The following is a 25507-nucleotide window of genomic DNA, read 5'->3' on the forward strand; positions in this document are numbered from 1 at the left end:
TTCCACTGGAATTCAGAAGCATATTTATTTTTATGAGATTTCTTAATGCTTCTGATCTTCACCATGTACCAAGCAAAGCCCACAAGTCAAGTTGCTTTTAACTTTCAAAAACAAATGAAGAGCTAATTAGAATTTCCCTTCTTTGCAAAACTGGGAAGTGAGGCAAGATGTGTATCAGGGCCTTGGCTGGAGAATGAAGACAGAGAAAAGGCACTGGATGATCAGATTTTTTTTTTTTTTTTTTTTTTGGCTGTGTCCCGCGGCACGCGGGATCTTACTTCCCCGACCAGGGATTGAACTCATGCCCCCTGCATCGGGAGTGCGGAGTCTTAACCACTGGAACGCCAGGGAAGTCCCATGACCAGCTTTTTATGATGACCCCAAAAGGGGCTTGAGGATAGGGGATTTTGAGTCAGAAGACGCAGACGTCTTTCCTGATTCTGCAATTTACAAGTTGTGACACCTGGGGAAAATCACGTATTTCTCTGCGTACCTTGTTTGCTCTCTTCAAATGGGGATAATAACTCCCATGTGTTGACCAAAACAGCGCTTCTCTGACATAAATTACTCCCTCTCATTGCTTTCTTTTCCTTCATAGCAAATTTTCAGTTACTTTTTATTTACTGTCTCTTTCCCCCTACTACAATGGAAGCTCCATGAAGGCAGAGATTTTTGCTCCTTTTGCTCACTGTGGAATCTGTGCAGCCAGGTGCATTCAAGCGCTCCCTGCATTTTTTGTTTGCTTTGGTTGGAATGTCTCTCTGAAAATGCTGAAAGGCTCTCTGCCCTCATTCCAGGGTGATTTTAAGGATCAGATCAAACAATGGAGGTGAAAGGGCTTTGAAAGCTGCCCAGCGTAATGACTGTAGCATACTGTTTTGGTCATTTATCGTCTGGATATTATACTCTGCACTATGCCCTTCAAATATCATGGAGTGGAAGATGATTTTCAAAAGGGGATCCCCCTTTGTAACTGCTATCTATTGGCTGTAGCCTAGGCTGTGCACACTCATGACATAACTAGAAAATTCAGTCAATTCACTGGGGGGAAAAAAATCAATCAATATACGGTCAGACAGTTCTTACCCCAAAGCACCACCAACTAACTGACCTCTTCCCTTTTCAAACAAATTTGCCTTGGTGTCCTGAAGGCAAATCACAAGTTTTAATCTGGTGTTGGCTTAACGGACAGGAAAAGAGTCTTTTCTAGGAAAGACTTTTGTTAGCAATAAGGTAATACATGGAATCAGATAAAATATTAGAAGTAATAATGTAAAAATATAAGTAATAAAAATTCTGGGGTAAAAGAATATGCATAAGACAGGTGTGTAAGCAAAAATCTTTTACATATATTCCAACCAGCTTGATGGTTTTTAGTGTGGAAGGGAGGGAAAGGCTGTTTTCACTACCCAAGACCTGCTGTGTGTAATGGTTTCTAGGTTTTCTGACTGTCAAATCAACTTAAATAGCGGTCCCCGAGGAGAAACCCAAATGCATTCTGTGCCCAAATCTAAAAACATTAAGGGGGTATTACACTTAGCCAACTGTCCTACAAATTGTATTTTGCCATTTTCAAGAAAGTTCAAGCACTTGAACTTTGGTATGATAACATTTTTCAGTTGGTTCTAAGCATTTGTTTAGTGACCTGACTTTGGATCACCAACTTCACCTCCCAAACTCTATGTTAGACACTGAATACTGGGTAAATGGATGGTGGGGACTTGGCTATCAGCAGTTCTGTTTGTTTTGCTTTTAAATGATTTCTTTACAGATTCCGTTAAAGATTTTCCATTCGGCAGAACGAACTTCCTTGTACAAATAGTGTGTAGGGGTTTTGTTATCATGACAACCTCTGAATTATTAACACAGTATGAGTCACCCAATCAAAGAATCCGTAACTAGATATTGTTTTTGTCTCTCCCATGACCTCTTTTAGGTTATAAGTTCAAGGATTCCACACACTGTAAAGCTCTGTGCAAAAGGGAATGGCTGTCATCACAGTTACCATCTCACTGGCTGCTTTTTTAGCTCATCTCCTTTTAGAAGTTCATGATAGGACCACGGAAGGTCAAATGCAAGCATCTCTTCCTAGCTTTCTGGAGATTTCTGTATTTTATACAGAGCTTCTTTGACTTATTGTCTAACTATCCCAAACCCTAAGAATTTTCCTGATTAAAAAAAAAAATTTAATATTTTGACATTTTATGTATCCTTCATAATTTTTGACTTTAGAGATGACTCCTTTTAGGCAAATATTCAGAACCCAAAAAGTAATCTATAGTTCACTCACCGGAGCAGAGAATTTACTAAATCAAGTCTTTCATTTCCTTGCTGTGAAAGGCCGACTTTGTTCTCCTTGATGAATTTACCTATTATCTCGCTCCTTGCCCAGAAGGAATTCTCAGTATCCCTTTTAACAGACAGCAGCGCCAACAGGTAGAAACATAAACAACATAGCAAGTGGAAAATGCCTCATGAGTGCCCCTAACTGAAATCTATCCAGGCTAAGGGAGGCTACACAGCCACACTTTTATCTCCGGTTTATGTCGTCTCAACAATCTGGTTTCGAAGGGTATTCATTCAGATGTAGACCATCATAACGATATTAAAAATTCCAGTTAATAATTAAATACAGGATGTCAAAGATACACTTACCTCCTGTTTAGTTACTTTGGAACCATCCTTGCCCTCTGGATTTTCTGGAGACTAGAAAGAAAGAATTTCGGTGAATTGTATTTAAATTGGAAAATGCATATTAAAAGACCACATAAGCCAATGATATTCTGCAGGGAAAAATAAGTTTGTAAGAGGATATGTTTCACACACACACACACACACACACACTGCATTTATCTGCATAACTGCTCTAAGATTATACCAGGAAGTATTGCAAGAACTGATCTGAGCCCCTGTTCTCAATGCACATTCACTCTAAGGAATTTTCATTGATCTCTTGCTGCCCGGTAAAGAACAGCGACCCAGTAGTCGGCAGCAGGGGTGCCTGGGACCCAACACATGTTCCAGTCACTTTGTTTCCCTAAGGTGAGAGCAGGGAAAACCTAAGCCAAGCGCAAAAGCGTACTTTCACCCCATACTCGCCTAGCTTTGATTTCTAGTCCATTTCTTGATACGACTTGATACATTTATCGTGAGTTCCTATTTTTCCATCGTCAGCTCCAGGCTCTCTCCCACACTCCCAGCCTTGGTAGGATGGCCCAGCGCCCGGCCACGCCAGCCGATTTCTTTCCTGATTTTGATCCATCCCCGCCCCGGGCGGGGGGCGGGGGGGGGGGGGGGCGGGAAGGCACCCTCCCACTCTCGCGACAGCTCAAACCTGACTCCCAACGGGGGAAATACACTTACATTTATGAGACATATCAATTATCCCAATATATTTTTATTGGATAAAGACAATAAATAACATAAAAACTATTCAACTAATTAGAAAATTAAAACTATTTAACACAAGATAGGAACGGAGTTCCCAGGGTGAAAACATACAAAGAGCAAATGACATTTGGCACAAATGTTTGGCTTAGGAAAATAAAGCAGCTATGCTGTAACGCCTCATCTGATAAAATGAGAGAAACATTCAAAGCTCCTAAAACCCACTGTTTGCTGGGGTTGGTGACACTGTAAATTAATATAATATTTTCAGAGAACATCCTGGCAATATGAAAAAGACACTTAGGACTAATCATATAATGACCCAGTAATTCCAATTTTGGCACGAAGACTCAAAGAAAGAGACTTCGTAAAAATACGGTTTTGTTTGTACTGTTTCTAATATGAAATAACTAGAAACAACTCACATGATCAGTAAATAACAGAGAAATATTTAAATAAATGATGTAATTACTAACGCAATGCGATTAAAAATAGTTAGGCTATGTGAATACATGGAAAGTCCACATAAAGTTAAGGTTAAATTTAAACACTTAGATTATAGGTAAATCCCTGGTGGTCCAGTGGTTAGGACTCTGTGCTTTCACTGCCAAGGGCCCGGGTTCGATCCCTGGTCAGGGAACTAAGATCCCACAAGTCACACAGCACAGCCAAAGAAAATAAACACTTAGATTATAAAGTAATATGTAAAACATAGGTCAGAAGTAGATAAAGACTTTGAGAAAGACAAAAGCTTTTCTTCAAGACAAAGTAAACCTTCTCTCCTTCCCTGGGGCTGCCTGTTACCCACTGTTACCCACCGTCTACCGATTCATCTCTCTTCAGAACCTCCCAGATCCATGGAGCTCTCTCCTGTTTCCCAAATCAACCAATTATTTTTCCTTCATCCATGGAATCTTCTCTATAATCAAGGAAAACAAAGCTTCTCTTTTCTTTCTTTTTTTTTTTTAATTGTGTTAAATTCTTGGTGCAAATTTCTATTTATTTATTTATTATTTTTTGGCCATGCTGCGTGGCATGCAGGATCCTAGTTCCCCAGCCAGAGATCAAACCCATGCCCCCTGCAGTGGAAGCTCAGAGTCTTAACCACTGGACTGGTGTGGGGTGTGGGGGGGGGGCACGGGGTGGAGTCCCAGAACTTCTCTTTTCTGTCCCCACTCTCTTGCAAAGAATGTCTGGCTCACAGATCTCATGCTATATCAGCCAGCTGAGTTAGAGACAGAAAAATCTTAGAAAATCGAATCCCTAGGTGAGCCATTTGGCTTTGCTCATTTCCACGGTTACAAACTTGACCCTTCTGGCCACAAACCAGATCCTCTGTTGTCTAAAGTGCTGGGCTCTCATTCTCACTTATCAGGCCACTCAGTAGATTCAATCTGGGGTACCCTCCAGCTGTAACTGATAGGCTTTTAAAGAAGCACCGCACAGCTACTACTGATGTTACATGACATTAAAAATTTGCTTAAACTGATGCTAGTGACATTATGTTCAATATTCTTCTAGGCAGTGGATTTGTGACAGCAATATGACTGAAAGATCACTCTCTAAACACTGACCTAACAGTGTTTGTATTGGATGCAAATTATTGAGAAAGAGAAACTTGGAAAGACCCCACCAAAAAAGCAGGTGTAACTGAAAATGTTAATACTTTCAGATGCATGAACGAATGAACCTAAGACTGGAGAGGGGAAGAGATACAACTCCAGCAAAGCTCAACCTCTCCATAAGAGCATTCTATGAACAGGCACATAGAAAATTGCAAGTCAGGAACGACCCAAGTGACCTTCACCCTGGGATCAGTGGGGTACTGTGGCACACATGCAGGTCAAGACACTGGCTTCAGTCGTGGCTCTCTACCTAGGAGATGTGTGATCTGGGGCAGTGAGTTCATCACTGTGGCTCAGTCTCTTCATCTGATAGATGATAATGACATCTAACTCAGAGGGTCATGTTTACGTTCAAGCCAGATGTTGGGGAGAGCATTTCAGACTGAATCTCTATACAGATGTTATACAACAAAATATATAAGTCTCCTGAATTATCAAATATGATATATCATATTGAACAGGGCCTTGAGGTTGAGCACATTTCCTTACAACCAGAGTCCCTGCAACCTTGTCGTCTGTTTTTGTTACACAAAGTAACAGGTACACGATTTCGGAAAGACCTACCGTTTCCGGCTGTCTTATCACACACTCTGTCCACCGTTAACACTTAGCCATGAGGCTGGAGAGAGCAGGAGATCATGGTATGAAGGGATTAAAAGAGAAGCCCGAAGGTTTTGTCCCAAGGGATCTTGAGGAATAAAAACAAAGAAAAGGGAGAAATGAGGCTTGGGGGTGTACATAGATGATCTCAGATGTACTTCAACCACCTTGTGGGCTGACGGGAAGGTAAGTGAGTTAGACGGGATGTGGGGAATTCCAAGGCAGAGGGGTCTTGCCCCACTCCCCCAGACAGGGTAGGCTTATGCTAATCCAGTTGGAACCCACAATGGTCAAAAGGGCAGAGAACCATGGTCTAACAAAAAGATCTCATTCACATATCTGAGGCTCCTTCAGCACCCAAGTAGATGGGGACCGAGCTGAGAGCCAGCAAGGGGTGGGGGACACACGTGGTGGCCTGATGGAAGGCAGAGCAGGGATTCTGGGGGAGTCAGAAGCACCACTGAGAGATGATATGAGGGCAAGTTGGCAGGCAGGTGGATCACTGAACACCTGGTGACCCAGTGGAGACCCCAAATCAGCCAAGAGCATGAAATTTGGCCAAAATCAACAGGTAGTTGAACTTTTTAAAATAACAAGTTCTGAAAATTAAAGTAGGCTCATTGAAATAAAAAACCTCAAAACATAAACTCTAGACCAGGGACAGTAGAAGACATAATGAATTGTCACGGACTGCTGAGGAATTAGCCCAGAATGTAAGAAAGAGCAATAAAGAGATAATATGAAAGAGAGGTCAGGAGACATGGTGGCTAACTGCGAGGTTCCACCCGTATCTCATAGACATTCAGAAGCAGAGAGCAGAGATACTAACAAAGGCATAATGGGTGAGAGCTTTCCTAAACTGAAGTCATGAGTCTCCAGATGGAAAACTCACACCAAGGAACAAACTGGAAACAAAACAAAGCAAACAAATACAATGAGACATAATAAAACTACAGAAGGTCAAGGAAAATGAGAAAAATCTTTAAAAGTTATCAGAATTAAAAGATGAATTAGTTTCAAAGAATTACTTCTCAAGCATCTATAAATTATAAGAAACTACAAAGCAATGTTCAAGGAGTTGAGGAGCAATGTTCAAGGAGTTGAGGAAAACTGTCAGCCTAGAATCCTGCACCCAGCTATCATTCTAGAGTGAAGGCAAAATCAAGACATGTCAGAATACAAATACTAAGAGAGTTTACTACCAACAGAGCCTTTCTTTCAACAAGGATCCAGAACTAAATAATCAAATTCAGCGATAAGAAAAGTGAATTAAGATGGAAGGAAAATATGTAAGAAAAAATGTATAAAAGATATTGGCAAATCTAATTATTACCTGTAGATACTAATATGTATTTTTTGTGTGTTTAAAAATATTTCAGTAGAAATCCTAGATTAGTGCTGCCCTATAGAATTATAACACGTAATTTTAGATTTTCTAACAGCCACATGAAGAAAGTTAAAAGGCATGGGTGAAATTAATTGTAATAATATATTTTATTTGACTGAACATATCTAAAGTTTTATCATTTCAACATGTTATCAATATCCAAATTATTAATGAGATATTTCACAAATCTTCTTGGCACTAAATCTTCAAAACCTGGCATGTATTTTACACTTACAGCACACCTCCATTCAAATGTTAAGTTTTCACCAGGAGTACCTGACCCTCTAAATATGTTAGAGATCATAAAGTTTATAGTAGTTTCACATATCCAGGTTGTTGCAAACATATTTAAAATTTTCCATAACTGAATCTAATACCAGTTCTTAAATTTAAATTGATTAAAACTAAAATTTTAAAAATTCAGCTCATTCTTTCTCATTGGCTAATAGACTCATGCAGTTAATGGCTGCCATATTGGATGGCACAATTCTAGACAATAACAACTGCAAAAGATGAGAGGAGGGGGAACAGATCATCCTCACCCCCAGCGTGGGAGGGCCCTGCTTTTGTTCTGGAGAATGATACTGACACAGAGTCATTTTAGACTCTGTTAAAACAAAATTTAAAGACAGGCATTAAACATTTTAAGAAAATAAAGAAGATCTATAAACTTAAAAATCAGGAGAAGTGGAATAAGGCAAATTTTACAATCAAAGGCAGGGGAGAAAAGAGCAAACCAAAGGGAAACACATAATAAATAGAAACCACAAAATAAGTCATTAAAAAAGTCCAAATATATTAGTTATCATAATATACCTAAAGAAATTGTATGAATTCATTATAATGTCAAGTAACAGAAGACATAGAACAATACAGGTATATGATTCCACTTTTACAAATTTTAAAACCAATCAATATTATGGATTTATATGTGACATATACATCATAAACGTATAAAATCATGGACTGGAAGGATACACACCAAATTCATGATCATGCTTCTCTCCAGGGAGGCTGACAAGGGAAGGGAACCAAGGGGGTGTTCCGAACTTGAACTTTATCTGTAACATTTTATTTTTAGAAAGATCTGAAGCAAATAGGATAAAAAAGGTTCAAATGTGTGAATTCTGAGTGATGGGTCAATAGGTATGTTATATTATTTCCTGAATTTTTCTGTACTTAAAACCCCCTAAAAAGATTACCAATATTAAGGGGGTAGGGGAGTGGAAGCAAAGCCCAGTCGGCAGTGCCACATCTACTCCCAACACAAATTCCATGACTATTAGTGCTTTCTGTATTCCTTTTTTTTAAAACAGTTATTTTATTTATTTTTATTTTTATTATATTTTTTGGCTAAGCCATGCGGCATGCAGGATCTTAGTTCCCCAACCAGGGATCAAATCCATGCCCTCTGCAATGGAAGTGTGGAGCCTTAACCACTGGACCGCCAGAGAGTCCCAGTGTTTTCTGTATTTCTTAAATGGCTTGTAAGTCTGGCCCACACACTGCCTCTTCCTTTTCTGTTCAAGACATACAATTCATAGTCATTTCATTTGTGCTGATATGAAGGAATCTGGAGCTGGGTAAAACAGGAAGCCAAGAGCATTACAAACGCGAATTCAGAACTGTCCCTCTTGGCTGAGTGTAGGATGAGAGCCGGGCAGAGGGAGCCCGGCTTCCTTCAGCAGCTGACCAACTGCACCGTCTCCATTCTCCCATCGCACAAAGATGCCTGGGTCCTGCATCCGAAGACACGAAAATGCACTGAAGGGGACACAACGGTGTTTCCTTAAGATAACTGTAGCAGCAGCCCTTCTCAGGCAACCAAGAAAAGAAAATTGGAATTTTCATTCTGTAGACCATCCACAGGAACCAACAGGACAAATTGCCAACGGTTGAGCTTCTCCTGCTTCTCCTTCCCCTGGTAACAGTGGTTACCACCTTACACAGGGGCTCTTGTGGGGGTCGTGAACCCAGTTTTCTCGCTCCAAACTCAGGAAGGTATCAGAGAAGATGAGAAAATCCTTATAGCCTTCAACAGTTGCTTGGGAACAGCAAGCACTACATGGCCTTAGCCTCCAAATTTGTCACTACAGAGAAAAACATTGAGGGTGTGGCAGGAAGCTAGGAACAAAAGGCTAGTACCTCCTGGTGCCATATTTCTCAGCCACAGGAGAAAGAGGAGGGCTCAGGGTTCTCAGCAAAGAGTACTGGACCTTGTATTAAAGTTCCAAATAGTCTTTACTGAAGTGTAGGCTCTCAGAGTTTTCCTTCTAAGATTTTAAGTGACAAGGGCTACTGCTTATACCTTAAGTGAATTTGTTGAGAGCCTAGAGTATCTATGAAATTCAAGTAACCATCTACCAGCAGCCATAGAACAAATCCAGTCTCAACTCCTGGGTTATCCATGCTGATGCACGAAAGCTGGGAGCAGACGTAACCCTGCAAAACAACCAACAACCACTTCTTTTCACCTGGGGAATGTATTACTTTGAGGGGACTTTTCTCTAACTTGCTGGTCAATATGTTTAAATTATTATTATTTTTCTTTACATTTTCTTTTAAAATCAATTTACATTTTCTGTTATAAACCTAAGGCTGGAGAAAAGAAGGCAGTCCACTAGTAAGCTGGTTAGACGAGGAGAAACCATTCTAGGACGAAAATCCAAACAACCCACCCCGAGAAAGACTGAAATGTGTCCATAACTAACTCTTTACTTTTCTGCTAAAGTTAACACATAAACACAACTACTTGATTAATTCCCCTCCACAAATGGGGGCACTGTCCAGGAAATTCTTATGAAGTTTTCCAAATAACAGGTACTTCCCTTAAACTCAAATATTCACATATTTGAATTTGACATATGAAACAGACACTGAAAATTTTATTCAAAGCCACAAGGACCATTGTTTAACATCAGCATGGCTGCTTTTCATTCATGCTGTAAGTATATGTTTGGGACCCTCCAATACTGCCTTGCTTTCTTTAAAATAACCCTTAAAAATCCAGCATTTAGGATTGAGAGATCACATGCAAAGGATTAATAATCAAACTGATGTCAAATTTCATTCTTACCTCCTTCCTTGCTTATGCCTATTAATTTCATCAACTTTTATAAACCCAAAGAGCTTATTAAGGCCATGAGGCTAGTATGTCTTCCCCAAATAAAATTTTGTTGTTCAAGATAAAAGTAGTTGAGTAAGAACTCTGCTTTAGAAGACTTTGGCTGAACCGATGTAAACAGCAACTCTTCTTTTCTGAGAGATACTTTTAGGGAAACTATCTCACACTGTACTCCATTACAAAAGATAACTGGAAGCAAAGAAAAAGCCCTCTTCAAGTATGTTCAGTGAACTTTTCTTAGTATAAATACACATAATTTAATAATGGAATTATATCATTAATATGAAATAATTTAAAATATTTCACACGTCTCTTTGGTCTGAGCTGCCTCTTTCATGAGAGCTATCTCTTCCTCCCTGTTGTGTGAATGGCATCGTGGGCGAAGGTCCCAGCTGAGGTCCGAAGCCTGACCCCAGTCTGGCTTGTATCTTATGTCCCTGGGCCTGAGTTTCTTCATGAGGAGAACGAAGAGGATAGACCCGAAGCTCTCACTTGCCTGACTTTGTGAGATGCTCGTGTACATACTAATCACATTATGTAAGTGTCTAGGACAGAGATGCCAGGTATGGGAGTCTTAGAAAAGGACACGAGAACAGACCCAAAGGAACAACCATAATCTCAGTAAACATGGATTCTGTACTGCATTCATGTGCAAGGCAATGATCTGAATGAGTTAATCTCCTCATTACAATCCTGTGAGGTTGGTAAACAGTATCATGTCTATTGTATAAATGCGGAATTGAAGCCAGAGAGGTTAGGTAATCTTGCATCTTGCAAGCTAACCTAGCATCTTGCCCAAGATGACCCAGCTGGTAATCTTGCTGGTCAGTGGGAGAGCTGTGCTTCAGAGCCAGGGAGGCTGGCTCAGGTTCACGACTCATCCACTACACCACTCTAAGTCGTTTCTGCTGGCTTTCCCAATTTCAAAACTGTGTGCAGATCTGGGATGCTAGGAGAGCAAAGTGCTTCCAGGGTGGGAAATATCTTAACCTGTAGACCCAGCCAAGCAACACATAATATGTAATGGAGTGTTTCCTACTCCCCCTCATTTGTGAGCCTCTTGGAATAGCAAGACACAATTTCCCATTAAAAATATTACATGTTGATTGCTTCCATGTCCTGGCTATTGTAAATAGTGCTGCAATGAACAGTGGGGTGCATGTATCTTTTTGAATTATGATTTTCTCTGGGTATATGCCCAGGAGTGGGATTGCTGGATCATATGGTAGGTCTACTTTTAGTTTCTTAAGGAACTAAATGTCCATCGACAGATGAATGGATAAAGAAGATGTGGTACATATATACAATGGAATATTACTCAGCTATAAAAAAGAATGAAATAATGCTACTTGCAGCAACATGGATGGACCTAGAGATTATCATACTAAGTGAAGTAAGTCAGAGAAAGACAAATATCATATGATATCACTTATAATACAGAATCTAAAAAAATGATACATATGAACTTATTTACAAAACAGAAACAGACTCATAAACTTAGAAAACAAACTTACAGTTACCAAAGGGGGAAGGTGAGGGGGTAGATAAATTAGGAGCTTGGGATTACCATATACACATTACTATGTATAAAACAGATAATCCACAAGGACCTACGGTACAGAATAGGGAACTCTACTCAATATTCTGTAATAACCTATATGGGAAAAGAATCTGAAAAAGAATAGATATATGTATAACTGAATCACCTTGCTGTACATACCTGAAACTAACACAACATTGTAAATCAGCTATACTCCAATATAAAATAAAAATAAGAAAAGATTAAACTTAGAAAAATAAATTTTTGTCAGATAATTCTAAAAAAAGTTAAAAAATAAAATAAATAATATTGCATGTTGACAAAAAAAGGAAAAAAATTACATGTTGAGATGCACATAAATGTACTGTTCTGGGTTTTTAAATGGTCACACACACAGACACAAGTATTTTTATCTATTAAAAGTAAAGGCAGGGGCTTCCCTGGTGGCGCAGTGGTGGAGAGTCCACCTGCCGATGCGGGGGACACGGGTTCGTGCCCCGGTCCGGGAAGATCCCACATGCCGCGAAGCGGCGCAACGGGAGAGGCCGCAACAGTGAGAGGCCCGCGTACCACAGAAAAAAAAAAAAGTAAAGGCAACACACCAAATCAGTTCTATCATTTTTAACAGTACTTTACATTTCTCTGTATACTTTCACCTTGTTGCTGTATTTGATCCTCTCAGTAGCACTGAGATACACAGGGACTGTCTTAATATTCCCATTTTACAGATGAAGAATAGAGACTCGAAGAGGTCAAGTGACTTTCCCCCAATAAAGAGTTGTGGAGACCACACTAGACCCCAGTCTTCCAACTTTTACACCAGGGATTTTAAAGGGATGTTATCAGATAGTTACTTTATTTTCCTATTTGCTCAGACATGAGTTTATTTCTACTAAATGATAAACACAGTTATGATGTTTCTTATATTTTTGCAAAATGAATCAGCTAGCTCTGATGTGATGGACATATGACCACTCAAAGGGGGAACAGTAAAATTAAAAATTTTAATTAAGAGAAGCGATAAAGGAAAGCAATGAGAAGTGGATAGAAAAGATACAGTTAAAAACTGTATCATGTGGCATATATATGTAACTTCAGAAGAAGTCTTCAAAGCTTCACACGTTGATCACCTCAAGCCTTTGGTATGTTTACCTCCTACATACACCAGGCCCAAGACTCACAACTTCCCGCGAAGTAGAATTTAACAAATTCTGTCCAGTACTGTACTGTAAAAAGCCATAGCTTGTACCCAATTAAGAAAAAACAAAGAGAGAGAAAGAAAGAAAAAAATAAAATCTCTTGGGGTAAACTTTGTATTTACCTTTGTATGGGGTCAGAATAATAAAGATATAATTTTGAAATAATATCACTTTATATCTTTTAAAAATAACTTTTGTAATTAAACATGATCATTTGGTAATCCAGGACTGTGAAATAAAAATCCATCCAGTTCTAGGTCCAAAAGCTTTGCTAAACTATGAGGCTTTTAGCACCTGCTAAAACAAAACACCTGCTCATTTTTAAAATCCAGTGCGTAAGCAATGGTGGCTTAACATTTACATTATAACCTCTCAATATATTGTATAATATGCAAGTGTATTTACATGTTTCTGGTCACAGGGGAATATCCCTATTATTTGAAATATAACAAATTAACGAAGACAATACATCTTAGAAATAGTAAATCCAGCAGTTTCATGGTAGAATTTGAGAAAATATGAAGTTTTAGACCCTCAATACTCAGATACCAAGGCTTGGATGAGGAAACATCATATATATACCTTGTATATGACCCTACAGTCCATTGGATCCTGAAACACCCAGAAGGCTTCATGATAATGTACATCTTTCAGAAGCCAGAGGCCTGGACCCTGAGCGCAGCCTTAGGGCATGATCACAGATAATAATGACTTGTGGGGTACCTTCCTATGACTGGTACCTAGAAACAACGGCATCAGCCTATATCTTAATAAAGACAACATTTTAAACAGATGGACACTCACATATTTACATAACTCCTGAATCTTCCCTGTTTCATTCGTTGGGCACCTTGATTTAAATAAAAATACACGAGGCCAATAGAAACAAATATTTACGGGAAGTACTGTGGTGTCATGGTTAGGAGAAAAAGCTTGAGTAAAAGAGGGCTGGGGTAGAATTCCTGGCTCTGTCCCTTCCCAGCTGTGTGACCCAGGGGAAATGCCTTCATTGCACTAAATCCCAGTCTTCTCACTGTGGATGTGGATGGGACCGGCCACAGGGCTCGGTGGCTCAGAGCACAGGCTCTGGAGCCAGACAGCCAGGACTGCACTCCCGGCTCGGCCACCCGCTACCTCTGAAGATGTCAGTGTGGAGAGCACACACCTGACCGGGTGGTTGGACGATTCAGCTCATTAACGCAAAGTGTTGGGGACAGTGACTGAGTCACAGAAAGCCACCTACATGTTATTTACTGTGAGATGACAACAGCCTCGCAGGACTGCGGGGAGAATAGAATGAAATAATATGAAATTGCACCATAATACTTGCCACACAGGTTTATTTCTAACAACTTCACATATTTTTATTTTATTCTAACGACTATAAAGCACAAAGCTCACGTCCGGTACAGCCAGGTATTCAATAAGTGGTAGCTATTTAAATTTTAATGGGAATAAATATGTGTATATATTGTTACGGATATAAGTTCTTCTTAAAATATTAAATTTTGGAACCAATTTTGAGATTTAAAACCTTTTTCTATATCTCCCTACTTCTGATTATGCATATCATTTACTTACTGGGACTGAACATGCATTTGCCTTGGGCATATATAAATGGCCCTGTTTCTGGACATGCTCACAAGATGTAAAAATACTGGACTCAATAAATACCTTGACCAGGAACCCACACATGATTCCGCTGAACTCTTCCAAGAATGCAGTTAAATGTACAATAAATAAGCAGCCAGTGGGAGAAAATATTCAACATTTTGATTTGGTTCGTTATCATCAACACTGATTTTTAAATTACTCAGGAGACTAACATCGTATTTCAACATACTAGGTACTGTGAAAGCAGACAGATTAAACGGTGTTTACTTCAGTCGCCATTTCCAAATTGTACCCTGCAGGAAAGTGGAATCTATTTAACTTTGGTGTAAACAAAGGCAGTGCTTTAGGGGAAAAAATATAGGAAAAGAGGATCACTTGATAACTGATTTGCCAAGGGAATTTTAATGTTATGTGGCAATATTCTTAAGCATAATTTTTTCTCTGAGAAAAATCAACCATGTAAAAATGCACCAGATGAAAGCTTACGTTCTTTCAAAAACACTACCTACTCCTATAATTGCAGTTAACTGGCCATACAGGGTGAGATCTGTGCACCACTGGTCCTACAAAATGGAAGCTTGGCTTATCAGAAGCCTGTCATTTCACTGTAGTTCTCTTAATAATTAAAAATATATCAGCACCACAATAATGAGCATCCATTGACCGTCTCACACACACCAGGCCCTGTGCTAAGAACTGTGCATTCACCATCTCATTTAATGCCTCCAACGACCCAACGAGGTAGAACATATTTTTAGCCCAGTTTTGCAGATGAGAAAACCGAGTCTCAGAAAATTAGGAACTCAGAAGCTTAGGGAGGAGTTAAGTAACCTGCCCTAAATTACACAGCTAGTAAACAGTAAAGCCAGGCTATATTGGACTATCTCCCCAACAAGGATATGAAATAATTAAAGTTACTACCTTCTTCCCTTGAAAACAATTCATTCATGCACTCGTTCAGCAAACAGTTACAGTACCTGTGCGAGGAGATGTAGGGGGATTAAAAAAAGACCAGAGCCACCCAAGACTTCGTGGTCAAGTGGAATTAGAAGGATTACAAAGTTAATTCAAAATTAGGTAATCAATCAAATAACATGTGTCAACTTAGAAACATGGTCCCAGACAACCACCTTTTAAACATAAGAGGTTGGTTACAGAAAAGCATAGGGACCAAGAAATCATTGAATCTTTACTAATGAGTGAGGGTAGCTACCGTACACAATCTAACCCCAAATGTTGTAACCGGCCTTGAATTTAACTTCCTTCTACTTCAAAGAAAGCAAGACTTCAGAGATCACCTTTATTAACAAACTAGCGCTGATCCTCTTGTGATTTTAAAAAAAGAAGGTATAATCTCCAACCCTTTTTTTTTTTGCGGTACGCGGGCCTCTCACTGTTGTGGCCTCTCCCGTTGTGGAGCACAGGCTCCAGATGCGCAGGCCCAGCGGCCATGGCTCAGGGGCCCAGCTGCTCCGCGGTATGTGGGATCTTCCCGGACCGGGGCACGAACCCGTGTCCCCTGCATCGGCAGGCGGACTCTCAACCACTGCGCCGCCAGGGAAGCCCTCCCCAACCCTTTTAACCAAACAACTTTCTGCCAGTGTTTTTTCTTTGGACACAGAGTCTGACCAAACTTTTGAATGCTCAGAGCTCATAGTTTTTCTTGTGGCTCATTATCACTTCTTGCCCTGAATTATGAACACTGACATATGTATATTACGTACCCTGTAAGACTGAAAGATCCTTAAAAATAAGGGCCTTTACTCATTCACTTCCAAAAGGGTTGGAAAAAAACAATAATTCGCTTACTTTCCCAAGGTGATGGTACTTTGCATAAAGGTGATGCTTGATAAATGTTTATTTAACATGAAGTGAGTGAAGGAATGAATAAGATGTATAACCCTGGCATTTTGGAGCCTTTACTCAAATACAGGTTTCATATCAATATTGGCGCAATTAAATTCAGCAAGTATTTATGGATGGCATACTACATATCAGGCCCTTTCACATTCAGACTGGGTAACTCAATATGGCTAAGAAGGCAGTTCCCTCCAAACTGACTTACAGATTCAATCCGATCCCTATCAAAATCATGGCAGGCATATTGTAGAAATTTACAAGTTGATTTGAAAATTTATATGGAAGTGCAAAGGATGTAATAGCCAAAACAATTTTGAAAAGGAAGAACAAAGTGAGGAACTGACATTACCAGTACCAAATCTTACTATAAAACCACAGTAATCAAGATAATGTGGTATTGACATATGGACAAATCTATAGATAATGCAACACAACTCAGAGGATAGAAATCGACTTACATTATGATGAATTGATTTTCAACGAAGGTGCCTAGGCAATTCAGTGGAAAAAAGATGGTCTTTTTAACAGTTGGTGCTGAGACAGGTAGGTATCCACATTGCGCACGCACGTGCACACACACACACACAAAAGAATTGAAACCCTTATCTCATACTATACACAAATTTAATTCAAAATGGATCATAAGCCTAAATATAAGAGCTAAAATTATAAAACTTCTAAAAGTAAGTATCTGTGGCCTTAGATTAGGCAAAGATGTATTAGACAGGACACTACATGGATTCCATCAAAATTAAAAAGCTTCTGTTCTTTGCAAGACATTAAGACAAAATTTCTTTAAAAGCCACAGACTGAAGGAAAAGATCTATAAATCATATATCTGATAAAGGACTTGTGTCCAGAATATATAAAGAACACTTACAACTCAATAATAAGATGAACAATCCAATTTCAAAATGGGCAAAATATTTGAATAGATGTTTCACCTAGGATATCCATTATGCTAGTAAACACATGAAAAGATGCTCATCATCATTACTTATTATGGTAAATTAGACTAATTAGAAGGCTATAAGCAAAAAACCCTGACAACACCAGCTATGAGCACAGATGTGGAAAAACTGGAACCCTCATTCACTGATGATACAATTACTTTGGAAAACAGTTTGGAAGTTTCTTAAAGACAGACTTTCATACCACCCACCAGTTCCACCCTTAGGAAACTTCCCAAGAGGAATGAAAATATGTCCGTGCAAAGACTTACATACAAATATTCACAACAGCATTATTTATAATAACCCCAAATTGAAACAATCCAAATGTCCACCAACTTGTGAAAGGATAAACAAAAAGTCGAATACCCACACAGTGGACTATTATTGGGCACTATAAAGGAATGAGGTACAGATACATGCTACCCCATGAGTGGACCTCAAAAACACTACGCTGAGTGAAAGAAACCAGACGTAACGGACTACATACCGTGTGATTCCTTTTACATAAAATTTCCAGAAAAAGCAAATCTATAGAGACAGTAGGTTAGTGGTTGTCTAGGACTGGGGTAGGAGTAGGGACTGTCTGCCAACAATGGGAGAGACCTTTCTGGAGTGATAGAAGTGGTTTAAAACTGGATTATAGTAATGATACACAACTCTATAAATTTATTAAAAATCACTGATTTGTATACTTTGAATAGATGAACAGATTTTATGGTAAGTACATCACACCTCAATAAAGCTTTTTTTTTTTTTTAACGAAATTATACCCCCATCCACATTGCTTGAGAGTTGCTGAAGTGTCAGTGTCACTAAGCACTGGGCAGTAACACTTCCAATCTTTTCTTTAAACCAGACTGGTTTTAAAAACTCACATCTCATTATTCTTAATAATATACTATTCTCTGACTTTTAGTAAAACTAAACATTTTCATCTATTGAGTCTGTTATTTTCTTATAAGGATATACATCTTTTCCATAAGGACATGTGAGCCTCCTTATCTTTCTAAAATAGCACACTTTTTTCAGTGATACGTGGTACAAATACTTTTTCCCCAGTTGTTCATAAATTTTAAAATTTTGTTAACAGAGTTTTCTTTTCTTTGCCATACTGACATATTCATTTTTATGTAGTCAAAGTTATCTCTATTTTCATTTACAGAATCTGTCTCTGGTGTTATAATATGTGATACTCCTTTGAAAGATTAATCAGAAACCTTAAGTATTGTTAGTTAAGCATCCCACGTGCCAAGCCCAGGGCCTTTCTACTTTATGAAAAGAGATAAAACGTAATTTCAAATCTCAAAGCTAGAGGCAGACAGACTTTTCTTCCCTAAACCTTTATTTTAACTGTAAAGAGAGACTAGTGTTTACATCGCAAATTCCTGGAAAACTGCCTCATTAGAGAAAATTTCTGATGTGATACACTAGACATTTCCAATAGTTCCAGTGATGAAGAACTGGAAAAATAAAAAGAAGGATGTGAAAATGTGTTTGCTACTCATGCCAGGACCATGGCTCTAGGACTTGCTGGCTGAGGTCTCTGTGTAGACCATCAGGTCATCACATAACAGCGTGATCACTGTTAAGCATTCGTGGATGTCTGACCAGAACAGTCTAGAACTCAGTCATTCACTGTCCCACCACCACCTGAGTCTAGGAATTAGTGGGTGGTGACCCACCACCCATTAGGTAATGAATAGAGGAAACTCAACTTTATTTAAATCTCACCAACTTGGGAAAGGATGGAACGCTAACTGAAGAACTCGTCACCACTGAGGGCTATACTGCTTCAAAAAATACTCCCGCAGTTATAAAAACCATTTGGTTTCGTGTAGTTATGACTATCACACACGAAGATATAGATAAAACTCACAAAGGTAAGACAGACTCAAGGATGTATTGTACAACATGGAGAATATAGCCAATTTTTTTTTGTAATAACTGTAAATGGAAAGTAACCTTTAAAAATTGTATAGGGCTTCCCTGGTGGCGCAGTGGTTGAGTCTGCCTGCCTATGCAAGGGACATGGGTTTGTGCCCCGGTCCGGGAAGGTCCCACGTGCCACGGAGCGACTGGGTCCGTGAGCCATGGCCGCTGAGCCTGCGCGTCCGGAGCCTGTGCTCCGCAATGGGGGAGGCCACAACAGTGAGAGGCCTGCGTACCGGAAAAAAAAAAAAATATATATATATATATATATATTTAAAGAAAAGAAATTTCATAAGAATGTTTTATATTAACGTGGATACTGTGGCCTTCGAGGTACAGTATATACCTGAGGCCTGGTCATGTTGAGATACAATCAGAAGAGGCATCTAAATGCCTGAAAATAGAAAATGCCTGCTTTTCTCTTTGTATATTTGAAACCGCCCCCCGCCAACACACACTTTCAAGACTGGCCCCAGTTCAACCTTCTTTCTTTATCTATCTTACAGCTTATAGAATCTATACTATGTATTCTGGGACATATATACAGGCTTAATATTATTCAACTGTTTTGTGGCCACTACCCGTATCACCTCATTGAATTAAACAGAAGCTCCATGAGGGTAAACTTTATATCCCTATGGCACGCAAGCAGTGCTAGGATTCCAGATGTTTCTACTGACTTTATTAGTGCTGTTTCTTACTCTGCAGCCTCAACAGTGCTCATTAAATAACCTTTCTTGATTTCTGGGAAAAGTTGAAAACAAGGGGCCAAGACGGTTAAAAAAAGAAAAAAAACATTGTGGGGACACTTTCGAAACTTATAATGTACAACAGGCAGTGCTGCAGCCAAGAAAAATATCGTGGAGCAATATGTACATGATACCCCAGCTTCACAGATCCTGCAGAGCAACACACAGATTGTCTCCAGTTCTCTTCTTTGCGTCTAGGCAGCCTTTACCTAATGACTATTGGTTCCTATGTAAGTTTCCGTGAACTCCAGGGTTCCGTGAGGCAGCTCCAAGGTTTGCCTTGTAGATGGGATGGCCATGGAAGCCATGTTTAATGTGTGGCTGCTCCTGTCCAGGTACCAGTCCAGGTCTTTTGGCCATGGGTATAAATGAAGAGCATTTCTATTAATCAAGGAGAGCTTTCCCACCTCTGAAAACACTCTGATGTCCCTAGGATGCCACACAGGTGCCTGCACACAGGTCTTCCCCTAGTCCCAGGATGCCTGGCTAGCTTCTTTATGGCTAGCTTCTTCCCTGCCTTCTAGGGAAATAAAACAATAGTTAAAACGCCAGTTCCTCTACTGCTCTTCTTTTCTTCCCTTCTATTTCCCTAAGAGAGGTGGGCAATGAGGAAAAGTAAGAGTAATGGTTTCACCAACTCTGACCCTTGGACAACAAGGATTCCGGCACATCAGGGTCCACTATAATAAAGAATTTGTGCACCTCTAACCTACTATTTGTCTAAATTTGTTAATAATCCCCAAGAAAGGAGATGGCATCAACTCACTCAGCAACCCATTTCTTGGTGACTCTACTAGAATTCCCAGCCTCGTCATTAAACCAAAGATAAAATGCTGAAAATTGTGGTCTCATTCTAATATCCTCGTTCTAGTAATGCAAAAACAATACTTTCATAAAAATTCAGTTTAAATAATGAACCTAATTTATTAGTACTCAATATGCCATCCATCTTCTTAGGCTGGGAGTCTCTTTGCATTTCAAACTCCTCTTGACACACCCACCACTAAATGAAGAGAATGAGTAAATAATGTCTGAAAATAAAGCCTCTAGACCTGCAGCATCTAATTAAATCTCTGGTACTAGCCATTGGTTGTTGAGACCCTTGGGTAATTCCTGTCTCTAAGCCCCAGTTCCATGGAATACCCCTGTCAAGGTTAAACGAGAGGATTAAACTAGATGTTAAATCAAACTCTGCCCACACTATGAGGCACATAGTATGCGCACAATAAACTCTAAGATTTTTTTTAAACTTTTAATAATAATGTTTTTTTAAAAATGGAGGAGACAAGTTTCCACCAAATTCTTAGTAAAGACAGATAAAATGGCAAAAGCTTCTGTATTTTTAAAGCTTCAATATTTTAAAAATAATTCAGTCATTTACACACACACAAATCATTCCACCATCTTTAACGGATAAAGCAGAATATTATTTGCCCTTTTGCTTCAGATTTAACACCCTCACTGGTTAACAGCGTTGGAAACACGAGAGCAAGGCATTTTCTTAGACACAGCCGCTACACAGCGGTTTTGCCTCGGGGTGGGAGGAAAGCCTTCCCTTCCTCCCTGGGACAATGACAAGTCGCAGCCGGACTCCGAGGGAAACGTGCGTCCCCATGCGAGTTACTTGGTGTCCGGGGCCTGTGCGGAAGGGGACATAATAGTCCGCCAGGAGTGACCCCAGTGCCCCCTACACACCCAGGGGCCCGGGAGCACGCGGACCCCGCCTTCCGGGACCGAGTGTGAGTTTGGGTCCTCGCATCGGACCCGGTGGCCCCTGCCCTTTGCAGCCACGGTGCGCGCGCCCCCGGCGGCGTCCCGTCCTGCGTGTGGCCAACTCCGCGGCTGCCGCCGCCAACTGCGGGCAAGTCCAGCCACCCCGGCCCCGCCTGCGCCGTCCCCAGCCCTGCCTGACACTGGAGTTGGTACATACGGGTCTGCAGCGCAGGCGAGCAGGGGAGTGAGCGCTATTTTAAACATGGCTTTCCCTCTCCTGTAGCCTCAGAGCCATCGCTGCGCACCGGCGTGGGCACGGCCCACATGGGAATAACCCCGACATCTGCCCGACTTATTGGATTCATTTTCTATCTCCCTATGCGTGGACTTGTTCCCCACCCCGTGCTGCTTTTCCTCCACAGTAACCGCAACCTAGCAGTTTGTAAAGAGGAAACTCCCCTCCTGGAAGCGGGGGTGAAAAGCGCTTTTGCTTCTTGTTCGAGGTGGAAACCATTCCGGCTAGAATGAGTTCAAAAAGAAGGGAAGCCGGGTCGCCGGAAAGAAAGTAACATTCAGAGATCGATGGGGACAGAGGGAGGGCGCAATGTCTGCAACAGGCAACTGAAAACAAGCACTGAAGAAGCAAAGAGACTCGCAACCCCCGAGTTACTACCGAGTGCACTGCACGCCATCCATTGCAATGACAAGATTTGCTGTTACCACAATTTGAAGGCCTTTGAAATGTTTTTTGGTAAGACTTACCTTTCTCTTCGGCATAATGACGTTGGTGGAGCTAAAAAGTAAAGCAACGGGCTGGAACTGCTGGCACCGCCGCTGGATGCTGGCACCGCCGCTGGAGGCTGCCCCCGCCGCAGCTGTTCACGCGCAAGCCTCGGCGTAGCCCGGCCTCCGGGACCTGAACCTCCGCGGCTCCCTCCAGGGGCCCTCTACTCGCTTGCCTCCCCGCTCCTCCAATGAGGAGCCCCGGCAGCCGGCCGCGAGGCCCCATTGGCTGCGGCAACGTTCTAAACTCCACGAGGGCACGCCCACCTCCGTGCGCACGGTACGCTCTGTTGTAGTTTCCACTTCACCGAAAAAAAAAAAAAAAATCTGCCTGGCGACTGAGCATGCCCAGTTCAACTAGTAACCCCCAAGCCACAGGATCCTGTAGTTTCATTGTTTTGCCGCTCCCTTTTTGGATTGTGTCAGTAGGAAGTGTAGGCCTTCATAAGGAAGAAAAAGAGTAAGGATGGACACATTAATTTTATAAGGTAAATGTATACACAGCAGGCACTTTATATAGTTTCCTGTAAAAGCTTGTAATGAATGCTGTGTGATGGAGCGCTGTGAAAGTGGGAAGGTACTCTGATCTGGAAGAGTCTGTCAACCTTTAAGGGTCTCGGTTTCCCCTTCTAGGTTTCTAGTGACAATAATCCCTAAAATTACTTAGGAATAGTTTCCTGAAATCTGATTACAAATCACTCACTAATTCAGCCACCTTCAAACCAGGCTTGAAGGTGAACAGAGTTCACCTTCCATATTTGTTATGGAAATTAGAGAAGACTGAAGAAGGTCAGAACAGATTATTTTATTTTTGAAACATATTTAAATGACAATTTAAATATGCATAATTTAATGTTTCTCAAAGTTCTGCAAGGCATTTAACAGGCATTGCAAACACTTCTGAATTTATGAAATCATGCTTACCCTGATACCAAAACCAGTGAAAAACCACAAAAGTAAAGAGAGCTACAGACCAATATCCCTCATAAACATAGACACAAAAACCTTGAACAAAATTTTAGTAAATCAAGTAGCTATAAATGAAATATAACTTTTAAAAATTGTGAATCTCCTCTATGTTGTATACCTGGAATCTATATAATATTGTACATCAGGTATACTTCAATTAAAAAAGTTCTTTTTAGTAAATCAAATCCAACAACATTTAAGAGAATGACCAGTTAAGTTTATCCTGGGAATGCAAAATTGGTTTAACCTGAAAATCTGTCGATGTAAATCACCGTATTGCTGGAATAAAGGGAAAAAAAAAACCCATCAGTTCAATAGATACAGGAAAAGCACTAGTGAATGGTTAAGCAAATTATGGTAACTACATACAGTAGAATACTACTCAGCTTAATAAAGAGGAATAAAATATTCCTGAATGGATGAATGTCAAAAACAAAATGCTATGTGAAAGAAGGCAAATACAAAAGACCATACTGAATAATTCCACTCATATGAAATTATTTTTTTAAAAAAGCAAAATTAGGCATGTTAGTTTTATAATCATATTAGAAGGCAAAAGTTCACATTATAGGAAAACACTAATGAAACCTTATGCTACAAATATGGCCAAATCCACTTTGGTCACGCAGAGGCTACAAATAGGTATTAAATAACATTATCAGGTAATTAATTTTAATGCTTGACATTTTTCTTTATTAATTTTCAGAGTAATGAATTAGTATCCTAGAAAACTCCAGAAGTGGTCAATGACTTTCTTTTTTGTAATATCTTTAGGAACTCACGGATGTTTATATATTTGGCATGCTTCAATCTATTGCCATTATTACTTTTTTTGATACTCATATTGCTCCAAAAGACTTCTTTGTTTATCAGTAAATTCTGAGGAGCGTTTCTCTTGTTTTGATGTACCAACCTCTAAAACTGTAAAGTCTTCTCTGCAGGATGTGGATGCTGTCTTAGCCAATTTAGACAATGGATAAATGAAGAGAGTTACTTCCTGAAGAAGGAAGAAGGAAAAAGTGAGTAAACAAACCTCTTTTCCAATTCCAGCTCCTCTCCCCTTCTTTCCTACTCAGAACAGTTGGAATCTTACACTGACCCCAGCACTTTTCAAACAGCAAGATGAAACCATTTTATGGTACCATGACTATCATTAAGGAAGATGGGGGAGGGAGAAGGGAAAAGGAAAAAGGGCAGAGCATAGAAAATATGAGTGCATTTCACACGGTAAAGGCAAGTCGTGTTTTATAAAGCGTTTCCATTTCCCATACGTGTCCACGTAAACACATACCACACATAGGTACATGTATGTGGAGTGTGTGTGTGTGTCGTAGGTTGTGTCTTGAAAAGTATTTTTAGGATGGGTCTTGGTGAAAAAACCTTAAAGCTACTGCACAGCCCTAATGAATCTTGTGGGTCTCTGGGGGTCCCAGCACTTTCTTCCTCTGGAAGAAAGGTGTTTAGTCTTCAGATCTCGAAAGGAAATCTTGAAAGGAAGGGATCACCTCCTTCTTGATCTGTCCCTCCTTCCCTCTTTCAGGCAGGCAAAGGCAGGCTTTTGCTCTAAGTAATGGCAGTTGTGGAGAAATCGATACTAGAATTATATTTTGTTGCCTCTGATAGTTCTGTAATTCCTGGTAAGTTACTATTCTTCAGTGAACAGGCCAAAGAACTCCAAAGGTGAATGAACGAGAGGTGGCAAAAGAATAGTCTTTTTTTTTTTTTTGTATTTTTATCAGTCAAGTCTCTAATTGGATTGAGTGCTAACTTTTGAAGAGACCACATTTAGTTTTTGCAAAGTAACTGGGACAGAGAGCCGCTGGTCCCAAATCATAGACACTGCCTGTGATTCCCAGATCCTAACCCCAACTTACTGAATCAGAATCTTTTATGGCTGGCCTTGGGAATCTGCGTTTCAAACAAGCTTCTCATGTGATTTTTATACTAGAATTTGCTTGGGCTCCTTCTTTCCCCAATTCCAGTTTTGCCAGGCACTACCCACCTTCTTCACTAGTTGCAAGATTAAAAACGTCCCACCCCAAGATCCTTAGAAAAGCACCTCCTCCCAGCTTCCC

The 25507-nt window shown here is 40.1% G+C and overlaps 1 protein-coding gene across 4 annotated transcripts in view; it reads right to left on the minus strand.

Annotated features, from left to right (window-relative positions):
- The window catches only part of HMGN3 (high mobility group nucleosomal binding domain 3), a 69424-nt gene extending 46808 nt beyond the window's left edge, over nt 1-22616 (minus strand). For 3 of the 4 annotated variants that reach the window (XR_016395127.1, XR_016395128.1, XM_022590338.3), the window contains exons 1-2: nt 22443-22515; nt 2656-2706 (exon numbers count right to left, since the gene is read on the minus strand). Coding sequence is in view for 2 of the 4 variants with exons in the window: in XM_022590338.3 (XP_022446046.1) it covers nt 2656-2706; nt 22443-22457 (66 nt within the window). In the remaining 2 variants the exon portion in view is untranslated. Of the gene's footprint in view, nt 1-2655; nt 2707-22442 lie in introns of all 4 variants that reach the window. The other variant, XM_089921760.1, reaches the window with a different exon arrangement.
- Nucleotides 22617-25507: the final 2891 nt, after the last annotated feature.

Source organism: Delphinapterus leucas, chromosome 12, assembly GCF_059928025.1.
Source record: "Delphinapterus leucas isolate spDelLeu-1000000601 "Yukka" chromosome 12, BTC_Dleu_Yukka2, whole genome shotgun sequence".
Classification (NCBI taxonomy): domain Eukaryota; kingdom Metazoa; phylum Chordata; class Mammalia; order Artiodactyla; family Monodontidae; genus Delphinapterus; species Delphinapterus leucas.